The sequence below is a fragment of the Nothoprocta perdicaria genome, unplaced genomic scaffold (genome assembly GCF_003342845.1).
Source record: "Nothoprocta perdicaria isolate Ctin4 unplaced genomic scaffold, notPer1 scaffold_108, whole genome shotgun sequence".
NCBI classification, from domain to species: Eukaryota; Metazoa; Chordata; class Aves; order Tinamiformes; family Tinamidae; genus Nothoprocta; species Nothoprocta perdicaria.
In genome coordinates this window covers 2,057,546-2,078,021 of record NW_020454183.1, presented here as the reverse complement: position 1 = coordinate 2,078,021, position 20,476 = coordinate 2,057,546, and the positions used below count along the sequence as shown (strand labels likewise).

General features: G+C 37.6%; 1 protein-coding gene across 2 annotated transcripts in view; it reads right to left on the bottom strand.

The window, feature by feature from the left end:
- TTC7B (tetratricopeptide repeat domain 7B) overlaps positions 1-20,476 on the bottom strand; it is a 104,647-nt gene that overhangs the window by 69,668 nt on the left and 14,503 nt on the right. Inside the window, exons 5-9 of one of the 2 annotated variants that reach the window (XM_026046701.1) lie at positions 18,295-18,416; positions 17,899-17,922; positions 5,785-5,863; positions 4,358-4,530; positions 122-185 (exon numbers count right to left, since the gene is read on the bottom strand). In XM_026046701.1, coding sequence (XP_025902486.1) covers positions 122-185; positions 4,358-4,530; positions 5,785-5,863; positions 17,899-17,922; positions 18,295-18,416 — 462 coding nt within the window. The remainder of the gene's footprint in view (positions 1-121; positions 186-4,357; positions 4,531-5,784; positions 5,864-17,898; positions 17,923-18,294; positions 18,417-20,476) is intronic. The other variant, XM_026046709.1, reaches the window with a different exon arrangement.

The following is a 20,476-nucleotide window of genomic DNA, read 5'->3' as shown; positions in this document are numbered from 1 at the left end:
CAGAAGTCACTGCCTGCTTTCCTAACAGGAAATGAAAGGTAGTAAATAAGTCAAAAATAAATTAGAAAAAAAAAAAATCACTGTTTGGTTTCGAAATAAAGCATTCACTCAATTTACCTACCATAGATTCACTAATAAGCAGCAATAGTAAGGCTTCTTCTGTATTCTCTTGAGGACAGAAGATGCTGTTCAAAAGAAAAATTCATTTATTAAAGCTAAACATATTGTTCTTACCTTACACAAATACATTAAAATAGGAAGATTTCCAGAAGAGAGAATAGATAACAAGCTAAATTATATTTGTATAAATACCATTTAGTTAAAATTAATTTCTTTACAACAATCTAAACTTACATTTAAAAAAAATATATTGGAAAACTTAGTGAAGAGAACGAAACCACCACAGTTGTCAGAGATGAAGAAAACATCCAAATAATCCCAGAAGTTACACAATTTGACATCTTTTAAATACATATCCTTAGCTTAGCCAGCTTCTGGCACCAAATTGTATCCAAGATGCATCTACACCACTGACTCAAAGGTTGGGAGCAAGATAAGCAAGACATCTCAAAAGCAAGGTAACTTCTGCAGCAGGTACATGGGCCAGAGCAAGCGACCACATTTTAGCTGTCCACGTTTTTCTCTCTCAAGAGATTCACAATCAGGCTAAGTAATATTTCATCTTCATTCAGATTAATGGTTCCACAGTCAACTGTTTAGTAAACATGGTAAATGGCCCCTTGCTGTTAATAAGCAATTCCTATAGGTTGTATGCTACAATCCAACTACAATAAATTACTGATAGCAAAGTTAAGCCTGAAATTAATACATAGATATATCTACATCCATCCATACGTATCTCTATCTACATCCAAGCCAGTTGTTTTTAATCCATGGGAGTTGTGCATCTGGTTTTGAAGGGGATTTTTAATCTCAGAAGACCTATTTTATCTTTTATATAACAAAGAAATTTCAAAACACTGTCAGTCACAAATAAGAAGGATGCAGGACAAGAGATGAGGAATGAAAAGGAAGCAGAAGCAGCCTGGGCTCCTCGTTTACCTATCCAGTCTCCAAAACAGCATAAAGAACTTAGCCCATCCAACTGGCAACAGTCCTCAGAAAGCAATACAACTGGAAACAGCTGCTGGGAAAAACCGCTTTCTGGGGATACAGGGATACAGAGAAGACACCTTAAAGTCATCTACTTAATCAAAAAGGAAATCTTTACTATTAAGAGGAAGGCATGCATTATTTTTCCATAAATCTTTGAATATATTTTTGTATAGAATAACTTGATGACCATCTCAAACACTTCACACCTTAGTGCAGAAATCAGGGGAAAAGTACTTTAAGTCATGTTTGCAGAAGTTCAATTCTGATGACCAATCTCAGCCTTTCAATGCACAAATCAAATGACAGAGACATAGAGGTAAGGCAGTCCCCAGGAAACATGGAAGAGCAACAGAAATGGCCAGAAACGTGACATACCCAAAGGCAGAGCAAGAGCTTTTATACATCTTCAAGTGAGACAAAGGAAGCTCAAGAGGCAATAACACAGATCTGTGATATTGTAAGTGACATTAGTCATACTCTATTCCTACCTCAAAGGAGGTGACGTGCACTTCATTATCATCTCAGGCAGCACATTTAAAACCAACCAGTACCTCTGATTCACACAGTTGGAGGGTAGGCAAGTACCTAGAGCAAACTCTCCCACCAGTGTGTCCTTCTGTACTCTCTCTCAGGTATTTGCCTTTGACTACTGCTGGAGATGAGCTACTAGGCCTGCCACATCCTGGCTGATCGGGTCTCTTTGCTCCCTCTGATATGAGCAAAGGGAGTGTGTCTGACTCGCACGTTGTGCTGAGGCTGTGAGGACCCTGCTCCTACATGAGCCAAGAGCAGCCAAACTATCCTGAACAAAGCTCTGCTTCTGCAGAGAAGCATGTGCTAAAAGAGGAACAGAGAATGAAAGAAAAAGAACATATATAAGATTGAAAGATCAAGCCTGAGAAACCTGCTACAAGTACTCTTGATATGGAAGGAGAGTTGCTGGCACATCTAGATAAAGGCCATTCTACTTGGTGGCAATAATTATACTATAATTATGCGGGTTTTCGGTTGTATAAAATAATCATTAATGGAGATCTTCAATAAACACAGCTAGGTCATCTCAAATGACTGAAGTTTCCTGCAGGATACATACCTTGGTAGTTAATACGAAAGGCTCTTTCATAACACAGCTTTGCTATGTGCAAAAAGTGAGCTTCCATAACAGATCGCTTACAGAATCACGTCTTCTATAGATAGAAGATAAGACATAGAAGAAGATATAGACAAGAGCAAATGGCCACAAACTGAAGCACCAAAAGTTCCACCAGAACATAAAGGAAAAAAATCTTTCCTGTGCAAGTGATGGAGCCCTGGAACAGGCTGCCCAGGGAGGCTGTGGAGTCTCCTTCTCTGGAGATCTTCCAAACCCACCTGGATGCCGCTCTGTGCCCCGTGCTCTGGGTGTCCCTGTTGGAGCAGGGGGGTTGGACTAGATGATCTCTAGAGGTCCCTTCTAACCTCAACCATTCTATGATTCTATCTACCTTAAATTCTGAAGAGACGTTGGTTTTGTTTTAGGATTCACAGTATCTTTATATTGTCTTCTAAAACAATGTTAGAGAGGAAGAGACTGTTCTTTAGGATTTGCTATGTAAGCCAGTTAGTTGTTTGAATGTTTATGACATGACTTATTTTTTTTTCTTTTTTTAAAAATCAAAAGATGTCTGAAAATTGTCTTAGGCTCTTGAAGGAAAAGCTGTAGGCATGAAGCAAGTTGGCAACATTTGCCTTATGTAGAAATATGTACGACATGAACTATTCCTTATCTCTGTCTATATTGCAAATTTGTTTCAAATTATATTAGCTCTCAAGTTTAAGATGACTGTATTTAAGAAGCCTCCTCACAGAGAGGCCTGTCTTTCACTCTTACAGATTAAAACAGCTACTGGGCAAATTTCATCTCCAAATGTAACTGCCGAAGTGAGTGGAACAAGTTGCATCACTGACCTAATTTTCATAGCATATCAATAATTGATAAAGGAAGTATTTGGGCACTTTATGCCTACTTTTAAGGGCAGTGATCAAGGCGTATCCCACAAATTAGGTATTTGTTTTATCAAAAAGCTTGGCTGTGGGTACATTTTTTTTTAAATTATATACCTGTAGTGAAACACAGTTTTGCTTTGCTTTTGCAAAATAAATGTTCAATTCTAAACCATTTTTTTTAATGAAAAGATGGTGCAGAATAGTTAAGATTTCATTTCCATGATTTAAAATAATCACATTATTTTCCTCAGAAATGTAACTATGCAACACGACCAGCTTAGAAAACTATTTTCATTGCATTAGTTACAAATAAACAATCAGCTATTACACTTTCAGAGAAAGTTAGTATTTCAAAAACAAATGGCTATCCATGTTTAATGCCAATACTGGCAGTACTTAGTTTTGAAAAAACAAAAAATCAACAACAACAAAAAAAAAGAAGCCACATATTTTCAGAAGGGAAGGGACACACTAAAGCTGTGTGAGAATTAACCATAGGGGAATTAACCTATTCACTTAAGTGAATAACTGAAAGAAAAAGCCTCAACAAAAAGGTGACATCACAAAGAAATGCCAACACTAGGTTAAAAAGATCAGCAGGTAAGTGTTTTGGGAAATAAGCTTCCTCTGAAATTACTAGATAAACTGCTAAGCATGCTTTTCATTGTTTCAGTAATAAATTTCAATCCCCACATGGCTCACTCTCCTTTCTGTGACAAAGCAGAATACAGATCTAGAAACAGGACTCAACTTCTTGACTGAATGACAATTCTGAGTGTCAAAATTGTAGAGGACAAAGAACATGGTGCTTTTCAGAGAGCTAAGAACAGTTCTGCTTTTCTTCTTTAGAAGGATGCACTGCAATTTTGTGGTTGCAAAAGATTCAGGCAGAAACACAGTCAGCAGAAGCTGTAGAAGGGTGTCCAGCCAGATCCCTCCAGGTAGCAGAAAGACGCTGCCATGTGCACTAGGACTTGCTTTGCACCTGAGGTGTAAGGTGAACTATTGACTTTAGCACATGCCCCCATACAGGACAAGAGCATGTGCTAGGAAGCGAGGACAAAAAAACGACAAGCGCAGATTGCAAACTTGTCCTTGGAAAAGCAGCTTTCTTCCTGCAATATATTGCACAGCAGGGAAAGACCTTCACATTTCCCAAGGCCTTCCTCCTTTTCAACAATATAAACTCACTTGCATGGTGCACCAAACAACAATTGCAATGCTTGAAACAAGAGAGATATAAAGTCAGGCATACTTTTCTCCAGTGTATACTCGTGGTCTTCTACTGAGTGCATAATTCTTTGTATTTGAACCTTTTCGAAGTGGATCATCTAGGGGTGACTGGTGAGGAGGGTCTTCCAGGGGATTCCAGTAACTCTGTTCACACATGCCTCGTAACAAAATTTCAGCTAATTGCCTTGCTATTGTCTGTAAAAGTGAGAGATAAATATTTTCCCTAGAAAATGAAGAATAGTCTCATAAAATCAACAAGATTATTTCAAATAAAGACTAGCAGTCTTCAATATGTTTTCTGTTAGAAACATCCATTTGATGTTTCTGTTCAAAGATTCTCTGAAAGATCTAAAATACCAGGCAAACTTGTTTTTGTAATGCACAAGTACCAACTTGGATTCTCTAAACACAAAGGAAAAACAGCACTAACAAACAGCTCGGGGACTTTATCCGATTAAGTCCAGATATTTATCTGCATCTCTCAGCTTAATCTGTTCTGTAATGTGTTATACATACACACATAAGCTCTGCTATATGGCAATCCTAAAAGATCCAAATTTAGCACCTTAGAAATGGTAGCGTAATAGAACAACAGCAAGTTCTGCATTTCTATCAAAACTGTCACTATTTCCAAGATATGTTTACCAGTAATATACATCTTCTTTGATATTACCTATGGCTTATATTCTATCTTTAATTCCTATACCATAAGAAGCCTTTATTTCTTTTTATTGTATTAATTATTGTAATAATATTATTTTCCATTTAAAGTCTACAACTTGAAATAATTTTAACATGTTTATTAAAAATCAATTACATGAATTAAGAATTATTCTTATTACTACTTTGTAAGTTTTAAAAGTCTCGCATTAATATATTCGTTTTGAACACTCTAAAAATCAAATTTTCAGGAAAAAATCTTAGGTCTTTATATCAAAGATGCACAAAAATGCACCACTTCTTTGGTAAATGCTTACTTTATGATGATATTAAAAAGTCTTTGTGATTTTTTTTTTCAATTAAGAGGCTCTATCAGAAGAGGGAACAAGCAAACACCCAGATAACTAGGTAGTTTTCTACTTAACAAAACACAGATGCTGCTTTCTACTTTCACTATATTACAAAAAGAAGAAATGCTCTAGTGAAACTCTGGTAAGTCCTAAACTGGACAATGTGATTACTCTTGTACATATGGTTAGAGACAACTATTTTTTTAACTATAATGACAAATAAGAAAGAAATTGAGGAAAGATACTTCTCAAACATTCCTTTTTGAATAACTCATTCGCTCTAACCATAAAACATGGCATTTCAAACCAGGGAAATAACAGATGCCAATCAATATGCTGTAATGTGATTATTTGTCTCTTAACTCTTCCATCATATTTATGCTATATCTGCCTAATAAAATTCAATGTGGAAATGGAAATATGGTTTAGCAGTACTTACCATTCGCAGATTTTGTGTAGTTCTTGTTTCGACAGCTCTTAATATCTCTCTAAATCTACCAACTCCTCTTGTCAAGTTCCTGTACATAAACATAAAATTTGACAGTATTGCAACTAGGATATAGTAGCTATATATATATCAGCACTAGATAATGTCACTAAAGTCCATGTCATTGGCTTTTTTTTTTTCCCTGCATACTATCATTCTTCTGTGAAACAACTGGAAATCTCACCACACTTTACTGTTGCCACCCCCAATTTAATTGAGCAAACATTTTCAAAGTATAGGTAGCTCAAAAGAAAGAAAGGAAACTGAAATAGTAATTGTAAAAACTGGCAATCTTATATGGGGGGGAAAAAAAAGTAATTGAAGATGGTTTGGCTACTATAATAATTTCAATTTTCAATATTAATCTTGAACCCACAAACTTTGAAAAATACATTTGATTTAATCTGTCTCTTGATATCTTCCAAGAGGGAAATAAGAAATGGATTTTTCAGTATTAAATGCAAAAAATGTAAAGCCTTTAACTCTTTCTAGCACAAAGAAAGTACATGAAAGGAGGCGGGGAGCAGCAGGCAGCGCCAGGTTAGAACAGAGGCCCGGGAGTCCAGCACCCACTTTCCCCCACAGGGACCTTAGGGGACACTACCCCCCGCCAGGCCCATCTCTATTTCTTCTACATCTCCTACTTCAATAGTTTTTGCAAAGAGATGACAGATCCACAGAGAAGAGCCACTAGATTCATAGCAGCAAAAAAAATAAAAACTAAAAAATAAAATAAATAAATAAAAAATTGGGAGACTGGAACCTTCTTCTGAAACAGAAACATTTTTTGATTCAAGCTAAATCTCTTGGCAGCTTCTTTTTGCTGATGACTGCATCAGATCTCGGCTATTTCCTTTTTTTCTTTTTTTAAATTGTAGTGTGTGGGTGTGCACATGCATGTGGGGGGACAGGTAAGATTTTTTTTCTTTTATATTAATATAGCTTAACTTTGAGTTGATGAAAAAATGGGTTAGCTATTTGCTGTCTTCAATCTGGATTCTGCAACATGTACCACATGCCACTCGCTTCCTCCATCCACGTGATTTGGTTTCCAAACAGGAAGCGAATCAACCAAAAAAAAGGGATTTTGAGTTAAATCAGTACTGCTTTGTCACCAGTGATTGTGCGGCTAAGTCGCATAACATTTATATAACATGGGTCAAAAGTGAAATAGATACTAGGTGTCAGGTAAGCCTTTCTAAACAAAATCATAAAAGTGATATTGAAAATGCTCTTCAGCATAACCAGCATTTCAAGAATATTTACAGAGGAAGGTGGTAATTTGTACAGAAAAAAAGAAATTCAACTTTTATTGCAAGAATTCTTTAAGTTTAGCCACAGTTAGCCTGCAGAAACCAGAACATTTGAAACAAAAAAAATGCCAACTTCAAAAATTCTAGCAGTTGATCTGGAAGCTTACTTCATTTATTTTAACTTTCAAAGCACCTGGCAAAGATAATATAAGTTGCCTTTTATATACTAAGCGAGTAACAGTGTTTTAGAGGTTTCAGCTTCCAGCGTAGACATTTTTCATACCATCCGTTCTCCTTTTAAAATATTTTTACCTAAAAGTTCATTTCTAAAGTATCATTTCCAAAAAAAAAAAATCAAAACATAAAAACTATTCAATGGGATCCCAAAATTAATAAGAAAATGATTGTCTGTAAAACTCCCTGTGTTGCAGCAGACCTTGACTGAAGAGACAAAACAAAATTTTCATTATTTAAAAGCTTTCAGCTAGAAACTTCCTAAGAAAAAACATGTTGTGCATAAAGCAAACAAGGAAACAAGGGCAAAGATGTTATTTCATACAAGGCTCTCGACAGTTAACACGTCTTGCACCAATTTCATAGACTAATAAATCAGATGCTGAATGTCAGTGAGCTTAATTTTCAATAAGCTACCAGTTCAGTAGAAGTTGAGTGCATTTAGCACCTTTGGAGAGCCAAAACATATCCCTTCTTCCTAATATCACACAACAAATGTGTAAAATTCAAAATGAGATCACTGGAATCCCGACTTTAAGTCCTCTCTTCTAAGTGTGATGATATACTTCTCTTTAATGGAGCTGTCACTCAAGGACTGGATTTCAAATTCACAGGTGCATCCTCATAACAAGATTCAAAAAAAGAAAAGGAAGAAAAAAAAAAACAGGCCAAGAAACTGGAGTACTCTCTGAAAAAAAAGTCAGAAAAAGCAGAGGAAAAGAACCTGTCAACTCAAAGACTAATTTGCTACCACAGATGAAATATATGCATTGTAGAACTTCAAATCACAGTAATTTAAAACCTCAAAAAGTTATGACTGTGAAGCTCTCATCTGCTATGAAAAAGTACATGACTTAAAAGTCCTTAAGAATATCATGACATATTATTATTAGTTCACCGTTACATTTTGGAAAGCATCTAGAAGGGAGTACCATTTGTGACTGAAGTTCTACCATTTCATGGAAAGAAAGCACTGGAAAACGACTAAAAAAAAATACAGAATTAGGTTTTGCTTCATAAAGCATTTAACATTGATCCACTGCACAAGTGAATGAAAACACAGGACAACTTAGATCTGTTTAGCATCATCTCTACAACATGTGCTAAAAACACACTGCAAAGCTACAAACTAGATCACCCAAGAATTGAGTTAAATGCTTCGAGAGAAAAGCAATGAAGCAAAACATCCCATGGCCAGCATGGTACATGTCCACACTACACTATTTCCAGCAAAGTACATTTCCTGTATTTGTTAACAGCTGTAAATATTTGGGGGCAGAGGGCGGAGGCCCTTCCGGCTGGTGCCCGCCCTGCCGGGGAGCCCGAGACGTCGGCCTGCGCTTGGCCGCGCTCGGGCTTCACGGCAGCTTCGCCGCCCTCGCCCACCGAGTCCCACAGCGAAAGGGGAGTTGGACGTGGAAAACAGCATTGCACAGTGTCTGTAAATAATTTTGAGATCCTTTCAAGATTTGGAGAGAAAAATGAAATAAGGATATGTCAACATGCGTGCGGAACTGACAAACTTTCAGCGATTTCGGACATGACTGGAACAGGCTGCCCAGAGAGGTGGGGAGTCTCCTTCTCTGGAGGTCTTCAAACCCGCCTGGATGCCGCCCTGTGCCCCGTGCTCTGGGTGTCCCTGCTGGAGCAGGGGGGTTGGACTGGATGATCTCTAGGGGTCCCTTCCAACCTTGAACATTCCATGATTCTGTGATGACTGGGAGCCCAGAGAGAGACGTCACTGCTTAGGCATGGACACACTTATGTGACTCCTTTGATTTTCATCAACTTCTTTTTCAAATGACAATAATTGCTGCTTTTCATCCTCAAGAAAAGACATTAAACACTAATCTTTCCCTGAAACTCTGTATGAATTGATTCTTTTCAAACAAATTTACACCTTTGTGGCCCAAACCCTGGAGATTCATACTAGAATAAAATTAACCATTCTGATTAAAATATAACATGCAAGATCAGCTTTAAAGCTCCTTTGAAAAACTCCAGACTGCATTTCTATTTAGCATAATAAAAATATTTAACTGTGCTTATGGAGGGTCGCTCACCTCTAGGCTAAGAGCTCAGTAACAGCAGGTACCATACAAAAGAAAGAGCACAAACATGATTTAGGATGAGTAAGAACTGGCTTTCAGCACAGGTTCAGAAAAACCAAATGCATACAGGTCAACAGGAGCAAACTTTCTGTCAGCACCACCACAACCAAGTCTCAGTGTTTCAAAACATACACTCAGCACCTGACCAACCCTCAGCACTAATAATCCAGGTATGTTTCCTATCCCAGATTAAATCTTTTGTACCATTATTAATATTTGTAACCTTTGTGACTCTTAAGAGAAGGGGAAAAAAAGGAAGCTGCTCCAGGTGATCCACAGACAGCCCAAACCAAGGGAGGAAGCCAAATACAAGGCCGCAGAGAGAGGTGCCCTTCCTGGAGGAGACCAGGGCAGCAGGAACAACACGGGAGAGACGGGGAGCCCCAGGGACAACCCAGCCAGAGCAGCCCTGGAAATAAACATCCTCGGATAACCTCTAAGAGGCTGGTAAGATTACCTGCCTCTTATTTACAATACATTTTGATAATGCTATCTTCTCCATTATTATTGTGACCGTTTATCATGTAGTTCTCTTTCACTTATCAAAAATGGAAAGAAAAGGTTTAGACTAAACACCACCTTTTAAGAGCTTAATCAAGGAATTACGTTTGCTCAGCAAGCCCAATCCAAACCTCCCGCGCTGCAGGTCAGTTGCTAAATTGAGGTTATTCCTCCCATTCAAGAGGTAAAAGTACGTACATAAATAGGCTGAGTTTCTTATACTAGCCTAATGATCACCTTGGTACTGAAGCTTAATTAATCTCATTTAGAAATATTCATATTTTAAAAGAAAAACAAATAACAACTAAATCCAGATGGCTTGACTAAAGGGACAATGTATAAGTTTCTTTTGGAATTGATCTCATTTCCCAAAAGTTCTCTCTTCATGTACAGAAAAGGGAATAATTTTTGTTTTGAATATTCTCACATTACAGTATTATTCTCACAAAACACTGATTATCATTAGATATTTATTTAAACTAGAAGTAGGAAAACCTTTGTTTCCTTCTATCATCCAAACTACTCTTTTAAAACACAATAAAAAAAAAATCCTGCACTTCTCATTTCATCCTCAACTCACGCAATCAGAAAAGCACAGATACTTGAAATTCAGTCCACAAAAGATGCTTGTTTGATGCTTGTAGGTTCCTGACTGAAGTTTTGGCTTCTAAACAGAACACCTTCAGCTTGCCATTACTGCTGCATAAATCAGTATCTATTCAAACCAGCAGCAAGTCTTTAAGAACTCGCAGTAAGAAGACACAGGTCTAAGGTGCCTTATTTTATACCCAGCTGCTTTTCTCTTGCAGATCCTCATCTCGTGCATTCGAAACAAAGACAGAAACCTGCTGGTTCACTACCGAAAGGGAAGGTCTGGCTCTGCACTCCCTTCTCCCAGCACACGCTCCCTTTTTCTCCCCATTCTTCCTCCTTCACACTGTCCTGATGTTCTTGCCCCTGACCCTGCCTTGTGCAGCACTAACTGCTCTCGGCCCTTCCTATGGGCTCAGTTCACGTCCCTGGAAGGGCACAAAGCTATATGAGCTCTATGGTCTCTGCAGCTTCCCTATTGCTGGTGTGGAGGGTGAAACGAGCTCACAGAAGACCCCCAAAAGTGCCAGAGGTGACAGGGAAAACTCCCAGCAGGAGCACAGGGCAAGGAGCAGAAGGCTCCCCTGGACAGTGCCAGGATGCTCCACAGTTCCTTCCCGGGATGCCGCACACATATTTTATCTTAGTAACAGATTCAACTATTAAGGCCGATATTATGTTAAGATCGGATTCATAACAGGACATCTCCCATTACCGGAGGCAGTAGGTGAGTAGCCTTGCCCTTTGCCTCTCCTTATTTTGTCAGTTTTTCCTTTCAAGCAAAAGATCCAGTCAAAGGAGAAAGCAGGGATAGATTAAGATGGTATCAAGGAAAACCACAGTTTTTTTTTTTTTTTTAATTTACAGAAAGCAAGCACTGAACATGCCAAAACCACTTTTACTAAGAAAATAAGTTAACAGAGGGAGTAACATAGACAGAAATTACTCTGTTAATTATTAACGTGATATTACGTGCCAGTCAATCTACATGATCATAAATTTCATAGAAGTATTTTATCAGTATTGAAAAGAAATTACAAAAAAACCCCACCACACACTAGAAGGAAGTGTGTGTAACGCAAGAGCAATTTTCTTTAGCATACTCGGTTGAAGACATAGGAGGTCACACAGTTTAGTTTCAGGAGTGACTAACACCTGCATGGTTTTACAGCCTGTCCTAAAGACACAAAGGTCAAAATAGCAGCAGAAACCACACGGAAGAAATAGACAGAGATAAGGTACAAGATCTTAAGCCACAAGAAAATAGCTGGGATGCATCAATGAAAGAACAACATTTGATAGAAGACAAGAAGCTAGTTGAGATCTAGTGTTTAGCCCGAAACACTGCTGAGGAACAGCAAGGGAGGCCAAAGCCCAAGGGTTGCTCATGGCTCAGCTCTCGGTTCTCACATGATGCAAGGGAAAAGAAAGGGCCAAGGGGAATAAAGTCACCTTGTCAACGAGGTCAAGCCCAGGGCAGCACTTAAAAGAACCAAGTCATACTGTGGAGCAGGGATTCGCTGAAAAAAACACATCATCTTGCATTAATTTAGGTTGCTTAAGTGTTTGTGCTGCTCCTCTGCGTACCGCCTCCGGTAAGAATCCCTCTGCGTGCCCAAGTGGGCGATTACGACTCCTCCTTCAGGGAATCCCCTGACAAAGGCCCCCAAAAACCATCCTGCTGAAAGCCTTATCAAAATAGCACAGACTTACCTTAGCTTTTACTATTACGACGGTGAAGAAAACACCAATTCGTCCTCCCACTTGTTAATGCCCTTTTTTTCCCCTCCTTTAGAAGTTAATAGGGTCAATTAATACTTTTCTAGCTCAAAATGGCAACTTCCATCATTCTTACATTGTTCAAGAACAGGATTTTAATATGAACAAAGATTTTGCATAAGTAGTACCTGGTATTTCAAAATACTGAAGAGCTCCATGTTAAACTATTGCTAACTTTTTAATAAAAATAGCCAAATGGTACATTTATGGAGCAACAGCAAAAATCCCCTCTTGTTGAAAATAAGCATCATCATCTAGGAAGAGCAGCTAACCACCCTTTGGAGAAAAGTCAGTGCTAATGAAAAAATTCCAAAGGCTCTCAGTTAGTTTTATGTTACTGCAGTTCATATTCTGGTGATAGGTTTCATTTGTTGATAATATCCTATTTATTGATCACACTTGATACAATATCTAAGCCTCCAACTTCATCAGAAATCGAATCTCCCTCCTTGGTGATGCTCCAAGCAAAGTCAAGGCCCTGAGGACCCTGCACAAGGCAGGGCCAGCTCAGAGCTGGGCCGTGGATCAGACATCCTCCCAAAGGCCATCCCAGACGATACAATTTCACTAATCTTTACTTTGCAAAATGGTACATGAAAAGGAACACAATAGAAATAGAGCAAAACTGAGGGAATAACTGAGTTCTTGAGAACAATGCCAAAGCCAGAAGAGCCACACACATTATATGTGTGTTTATGTATGTATAGACGAAGCAGTATGCTTCAGTATGCTATAGATGAAGCAGATGAACACTTTTAGACTGACCTACAGTCTGAATCACACCTGCAAATTATTAAAGTCATCAACATCCAAGATTAATTCAGATACTAACACCCATCTTTTAGAGTGTTTAACATAACAGTAATTATTACAAATGTTACTGGAAATTAATCTGAATAGAAATGATTCCTTTGCGTGTATATTCAACTTATTCCTTCATGCAAAACTGACTGATTTTCTATATATAAAATAAAATTCCACTGTGAAGTTAAGTTTTTGAACTCAAGTGAGAACAAGCACACGCAAACAACAAGGACAAGAGAAAAGGCAACCCCGTCTTGACATATGATTTTATCTGAATCTGAGAGGGAATAACTTCTCCTCATGTTTACGGATATTGCATTTTCCAATGAGAACTAACAATGAACACTGAAGAAAAGGTGGCAAAAGCTTCTCATATGACAGCTATTAAAGTCACTTTTCAAATTAGTTTTTCTTAGTCAAAGAATGAATTTTGTCCCTACCTAGGACATATTCCAGCTTGGTCTCCCAACTATACAAACAGAACATTTATCCCATGATAAAGCTGCTTTCAAAACCATAATTTCCAGTTTACGTTCAAAAACAGCAGTGATATTTCATGTATCAAGAATGTGATACTGGACAGCATTTTAATTTTTTTTTTTCCTTCTTTCTATTTTTTCTTTTAAGGGCCTATTTGGTCTGTGATTGACACAGGGAATGCAATAAGATTTGGAAACATCCAGAGAGGGATGAATAGCACCCTATTCTAATGTGAGGCTGCAAAATGATGCCTCCAGAGCCTGTCAATGTGCAGCCATGCTGAGCATTTCCCTAAATTCTTCTCCCAGATTCTCCCACTACAAGAACTCCAGAGCAAACAAAGTATAACAAGAAATGGAATAAAAATACCAGGGGATCTTTCCATGCACTCCCTCCAGGAACCCAAAAGTTACATTCCTTCAAGTGCCACGACAGGCAGGAAAAAAAAAAGGGAAATAAGAGAAAAACCTTCTACAAAGGCCAGTAACTCAAAGAAGTGACTGAAAACCGACAACAGTTCCGGAAAATGGGACAAACCAGCAGCAAGTGGAAGGGGAATGGCCAAGACAGACTGCAGCACAACAGAAGCTGCTCTGCAACTACCTCCTCAAAAGCCGAGAAACTTCCCTGGTCGGGTCTCGTCCAATGCTCAGTCTAACAAGAAAACCTGACAGATCTTACTGCAGCTCTGAGGTTACTTCTCAGCATTGCAGATCTTCCTCTCTCCCACTTTCTCTCGTTGATCCGTGCTCCTGTGTTATGCTCCATAAGCATTTTATGAGCCAGGAAAAACCATTTGTGTGCAGAAAAACTATTTCTTTTTTGCTTGGTTATCTTGCTATTGGCAAAAAGGAAGCCCCTGAGGCACCGTACTTTGTGAGAAGGATGGGCCAGCTCTGCCAGCACGTACTACAAGGAAAACAGCTCTGGTCCAGGCCCCCGGGCTGTGATGCAGCACATGAACCAGGATGGAGATCAGACAGGAGCCACGTCCGAGGAGAAGGTGCCACGCACAAGAGACACAACAGAGCTCTGAAGATGATGAGGTGAGCTTGGTCCCTACATGTTTGCCATCTGCTTCTGTACTGCAACCCAAAAGCTCTCTCACTTGAAAAGCATACAGAACTAGTATTTTCCTATAGATTGCTACCCCTAAAAAAGATTTTACAAGTTTTCTGGAAGCATGTTTATCTTATAACATGAATACAAAGCAAAGAAAAAAGTCTTAGGACATGGGGATTACTGGACACATAAAACGCCGTCCTTCCTTTCTCAGGGACATTTTACTTGAAAATAGCTATGTTAAAGTCTTAATGTCAAAGTTCTGTAGCTCATGGCTTTTCTTGGCACAGCATCAGGGCTTTGAACTCATCTTTCAATCTGAGCTTGGAGCACAACTACTAGACTAAATGGAATCCGTGTAATCAAGCAGAAAAACATTTAAGGTTATGTATTTTAAACTTAAAAAAAAAGGGGGCACATGGAGCCTACTTTTAGTTTCCAAACAACTTCCTTAACTTCTTTGTAACTCACTTCCAACTAGAGCATTTTCCCTGCTCCCAAGCAAAACACAAGCATGTAGTTTGAGTCTTTACTTAAAGTTGGTGCATTTTGGAAGAAAACATTAATTTCAGATTTGGGTCTTAATAGAGCATTCAAGTAACATTTCTCTGTTCAGCATACAGCCACTTTCATTCTTGGGGATAATTGCTTTTTCATGTATTTTCAAATGCTGGCACTTAGCAGTTGGGCTTCGGAGGTTCCAAACACTTTATAACTTCTCATACAAGTTAATGCAGATCTGCAAGATACTCACTTAATGTGCCTCAAACTTCCTTTCTTGGCTTAAAAGAAAATCTCTGTACAGTTAGTGAGGAAAGGGGCAATGTAACATGGATCAGCCGGCATCCTGGGTAAGCAGCAGTTCTGTCTGCATTACTGACAGCATAAAAGTTGTCTTATTTTGTCTTTTATCTTGTAACCAACACACACACAAACACACACCCCAAAAGTGTAGAATTTAAGGCCCAAGCATTTCATCTCTGGTGGAAAAAAGGTAATTAAAAGCAACGACTAATCAACTAGCCCCTAAACATGCACAGATTTCACAGTAAAAGCACTTCAAACATTATTCCAACTCTGCAGCAGAATCAAGAGTTCTGTTTATTAGGACTTACTGGAGCTGAACTCAAACCTTAAACGCACACGCAAAAAAATACACTTATCCATTTACTGTTACCCATTTTCCCAACCATTATCAAATCCTATCAGCACGCTCTAACTCACAAACTGTTGGGGCTATTATGCTAGTTTAGATAAAAAGATAAACATTTGAACTGACTCGAAACAATGCCAGATTACAGTTAAGTGAAAGTTGCTTTTATTACATCAAGCCTCACTTTAAGATTCTTTTGCACTGCAATATGAAACTGGTGGATTTGATCTACCTTCAAAATCAGACAGACATTTTTCATCTCCTACTTCTCCAAAACAGATCAACTCTAGCAATTCCTCCACAAGATTCAAAAACCTTTCAACATCTACAGTTTCAGCTGCAAAAAAGCTTATTTATAGTAAATATGTTTCAGTTCTAAACTGCCTATCTTAATCTGCCCTTCCTATGTCTGACAATAGTCATATTATCTCTACAATTATAGATTAAATGTAAATTGGAATCATACTGCAAAGCTTAATGGAAAGATCTTAAATCTGATTTCTATATACCTACACAAGAAGATAGATGGCATAGATGGCAAACTCAAAAATAGAGTGAAGCAACTTGGAAGCAAATGCCTTCCAAAGAATGTTGTAAGCTTGTCACTAGTAGAAAAAAATAAGTATATTTGAATAATTTTTTTCTACTAGTGACAAAGTTACAGCATTCTTTTCATGCTTTAAATATATATATGTATATTATATAAAGTAGTGGTTCTGGTAAATTCCAGGGGAAAACAAGAAGGGCCCCAGCAAAGCACCCAGAGCGAGGCCTGCAGCAATGGCCATATTAGGAAGTCTTGGAAGATCCGACCTGGGCTCCGCGCTGAGAAGGGAGTCCACGGGATATAAGGACAGCAACACATACAATAATGATTGGCAACAGTTTATTTTTCCTAACACATCATTGCCATCATTGCCCCAAGAAGGAATTTATAATTAAAAATATAATGCAGAATTAAGTTGTAAGCTACAAGCAACCGTTGTAATAAAGATTCAAAAAAACCAAGACTATTTACACAAGAGTTAACACTAAGTTTCCCTATGTAGGGCTAAAGGATACAGGGAAGAAAAATCAACTTCCTTTCAGAATTTAAGTCAGACCAACTAAGATGGCCCAGAAAAAACAGAACTCCTCCATAGACTCCTCACTAACCCACTGCCCCTTTGTGGGTGTTTTGGTTTTGGTTTTTTTTTTTTTTTTTTTTTTTTTTTTGGGAGGTGGAAAGGGAAGAAGGGAGAAGGAAAAGGGGTTAATTTATCTCACTCTGCTTTTTCCAGTATTGATTGCTTGAACACACAAAATGTCAGGTTAAATAGACTGTTTCCAATACCAGCCTCCAAACAAATTTCTTCAAAAATACAGGATTTTTACCTTATTTGTTACCATAACCACCTCTGAGATTCTCTCAATATTTGTATTTCAGTTTTCTTTGCACAGGCATAAAAAACAGTAGCTTTATTTTTAGCTCTGGTAAATGAAAATTTGAACTTTCAGAACATTCCATTCCCTCTGCAATTAAATGATGAAAGTGGAACTAAAACATAACTCTCAGATCACAGTTATTCGGGCTCTACTTCATTATTCTAAGAATGAGATTTCTACAGTTCCGTGACCATTTCCATGCTGACAGCCCCAAAAGCTTTCAAAACTTGAAGGTCTTTGGGGCAACCAACCATTTCTGCTAAAACTACATCAAAATCTCGAACTCTTTACAGACACTGCATGATTTTCCTTCCTCTCCTGCTTATGTATTTGAAAGCTTAACATTTTTGGCATAAGAAGGCAGTCCTACCAAAAGTGTCAATATTTCAGTGAAAGCACACGTACTTGGGAAATAAGAAACACTTCAAACCAATTGTAAAACAACTAATTGCTTTCAACAACAAATGTCAGAAATGTACTTGAAAACCTTTTGTGCCAAGCTTCCAAGCTCTTAAAAATGAATAGAGGGTTGTATTCCTTTTTTCATTTTCTGTAATGTCTGGATTTTTAGAAACTGAATAGAAGCCTTTTCTAGCAAACTATGAATGATCTCCCATGCAGAATCTAAAAGGATCTACAGAGTAGGGACGACAGAGACTGTATGTATACATACTGTTGATCTTCATGCACATTTATCCTGCAGCATAATGTTAAAATAAGTGATAACTGAAGAGATTTGGAAAAAAAGTTACAAAATCAAAATTATAAAAAACAAAACTTGCAGTTTGCTTTTAATCATTTCTAAGTGTATCTACCAACAAAACATAAGAAAATACCCCAAATACTCATATCCAAAAAAAATGTTAAAATATGAAGTTCATACACTTTAATGAAATATTTTAAAAATTTAAATAAATACAGTATGGAAAGTCTCAGTATTTCAACTAGAATGTTACTGGCTTATTAAGAGAGGCCTCATGATCCTATAATACATGATTGTTAAAAACTGCTATGCCCAATGAAAACTAAACACCTAAACTAGAACAAGAATGTGTAAGCCAAATCTTACCCGTTCTTGAAATATAAAACATGTGCTCTTTGAAGTCCCGTTTCCAAGAAAAAGCCAAGTTCTTGCTCCTGTGCAGTGGGCCCTGGCTTTGGACTCCTGTTTTGTATATTGGTGTTAATTACCTTATAGGAAAAAAAAAAGAGGAAAATTATATTTAGAGACTAAAACAAGACCAAACCAAAACACAAAATACGCACGTTACTTGAGCTTCATGAAGTTTTACACAGAAGCTTAATTTTTTAAATTGTAGGTCAGCTGAATAAGCAGAGTATTTCAATATTTACCTCTATTCCAACTCAAAGTCATTGTCTTGGCTATACCTTTAAATTTTACTTCTTTGCCAGGCAGTGTTGCTCCTAAGAAAATGCTTCTAAGACATATTTAGAAACTTGTGGAGAACAGAGTACAAAAGAGAAGGGCCTGACAAAACGTTTGCAGCTTTATTCAGCAGCAAGATTTGATGGTATTCAAAATCTAAAACTCTTTAGGTTAAAAAAGGCGGCTGCAGAAAACATATTTAAAAGTGATATCCAAAGAGGATTTCCGGAAAAAAAAAAAAAAAAAACCAAAGAAATTTTTATTACATTAATATTCTAAACCTGCTGTTTGAAAACAGAGAGCTATAGATTTCATTTGCATTCTTGAGACAGTCCAAGAGCCACAGAAAGACAATAGTAACAAAAATTACAAAACAGAGCCAAGAAAGCACAGAACCAGAAAAGCCTCCTGTCGCTTGCAGCCCAAAATCGTTAAGAGGAAATGAGCTATATAAACCTACTTGCTCTATTTGCCAAAACTATGTTGGAAGATAACAAAGGCACAAATGGTCAGCAAATCAACAGCAGTGACAACACCTACACCTTTTTAAATAGAAGTGTGCAGTACAGTTTGCTCAAAGGTAGATTCATTTTGCACTTTCAGCTTTTGATTCAGATGATTTACATCCAGTTCAGATGAAAAATTTCAAAAATTTGCCGGAATCCATAGAAACACTCACCCTGGATAAACAGTTATTGACACACTACTAGAACAAAATGAAAACTATCAAAGAATATTTTTTTTTAAATCTCACACCACAGAGAAGAAATTAATGAATCACAAAACTAAAGAGAAAAAACCCTGAGCACAAGCTGACACACAGACACATTCGAGTTCCTTGCAGCTGCTGCTGAAACACTGCATTTATGAAGATGTCCAAAAGAGCTTCTTTTAAAAACTTAATTATTTCTTTACTTCCACAATATAAGACAGTAATAAAAAGACATTAAAACTGTTCTAGTTTCAGGAAGAAGAATGTAATCTTGTTTACCAACACTTGCTTTGTAGGAAGTTCACTTTTTGCAGAAATATATAGCTCCACACCTAAAATAAAATGGGATGAATATCCCCAACAATCCATCATCTTAAGCATCAACTTTCTCAAAAACCTGTATAAATATGGTGATCAGGCAAAAATAGGACTAAACTATCAGCACTAACTTCTGCAGGCACAAGAAGAAATGTCTTCAAGTTTGGACCATATATTTTTACCCAGTCCCTCACAGCGCAGTCGTACTTGAACCATCCTCTTTCCAGGATATTGTTGGGCAGATGCTTCCATCTCAGATGCAAGCAAAGGGAAAATTTATGGATTTAGAAATAAATTCTAAATTATATTTTGCTTTGCAATAAGTAAAGTGTGTTACATGGCAGGCAACAAGCACATGAATGCCACCAAAGGCAGAGAGGGCAATTCTCTCTGGTTGCCCACTGTGAGTTGACTCTGCTATGTCACTAAGGGGAACTCTGCCCGCTCTGGCTCTGCCCTTTAGCAATGTATAAAGTCTTTTTCACCCAACTGCACAATTTAATGAAGTCATTTTAGATGTACAGAATACCTGAAATCAAAAGGGGGAATATAAAATACTTCCATAGACAGGGATACATATCCCCATAGATTCACAATATAATGCCAATATATTAGCAGTGAAATGCAAATTATCCAGACCTAGATGAAAGCAAACGTTCACATCAATTCCATTCCATTGCAAATTAGTCAAGATTTCTCTCATTGCTACTACTTGTTTTACAAACACTGTTTTATTATATCATATCAACTATTTTTTCACTTTGCCAGGATTGTGCTTATTAATTGAAAAAAGAGCACTTTGATTTATCATCTCACCACTGATATATCAAGTCT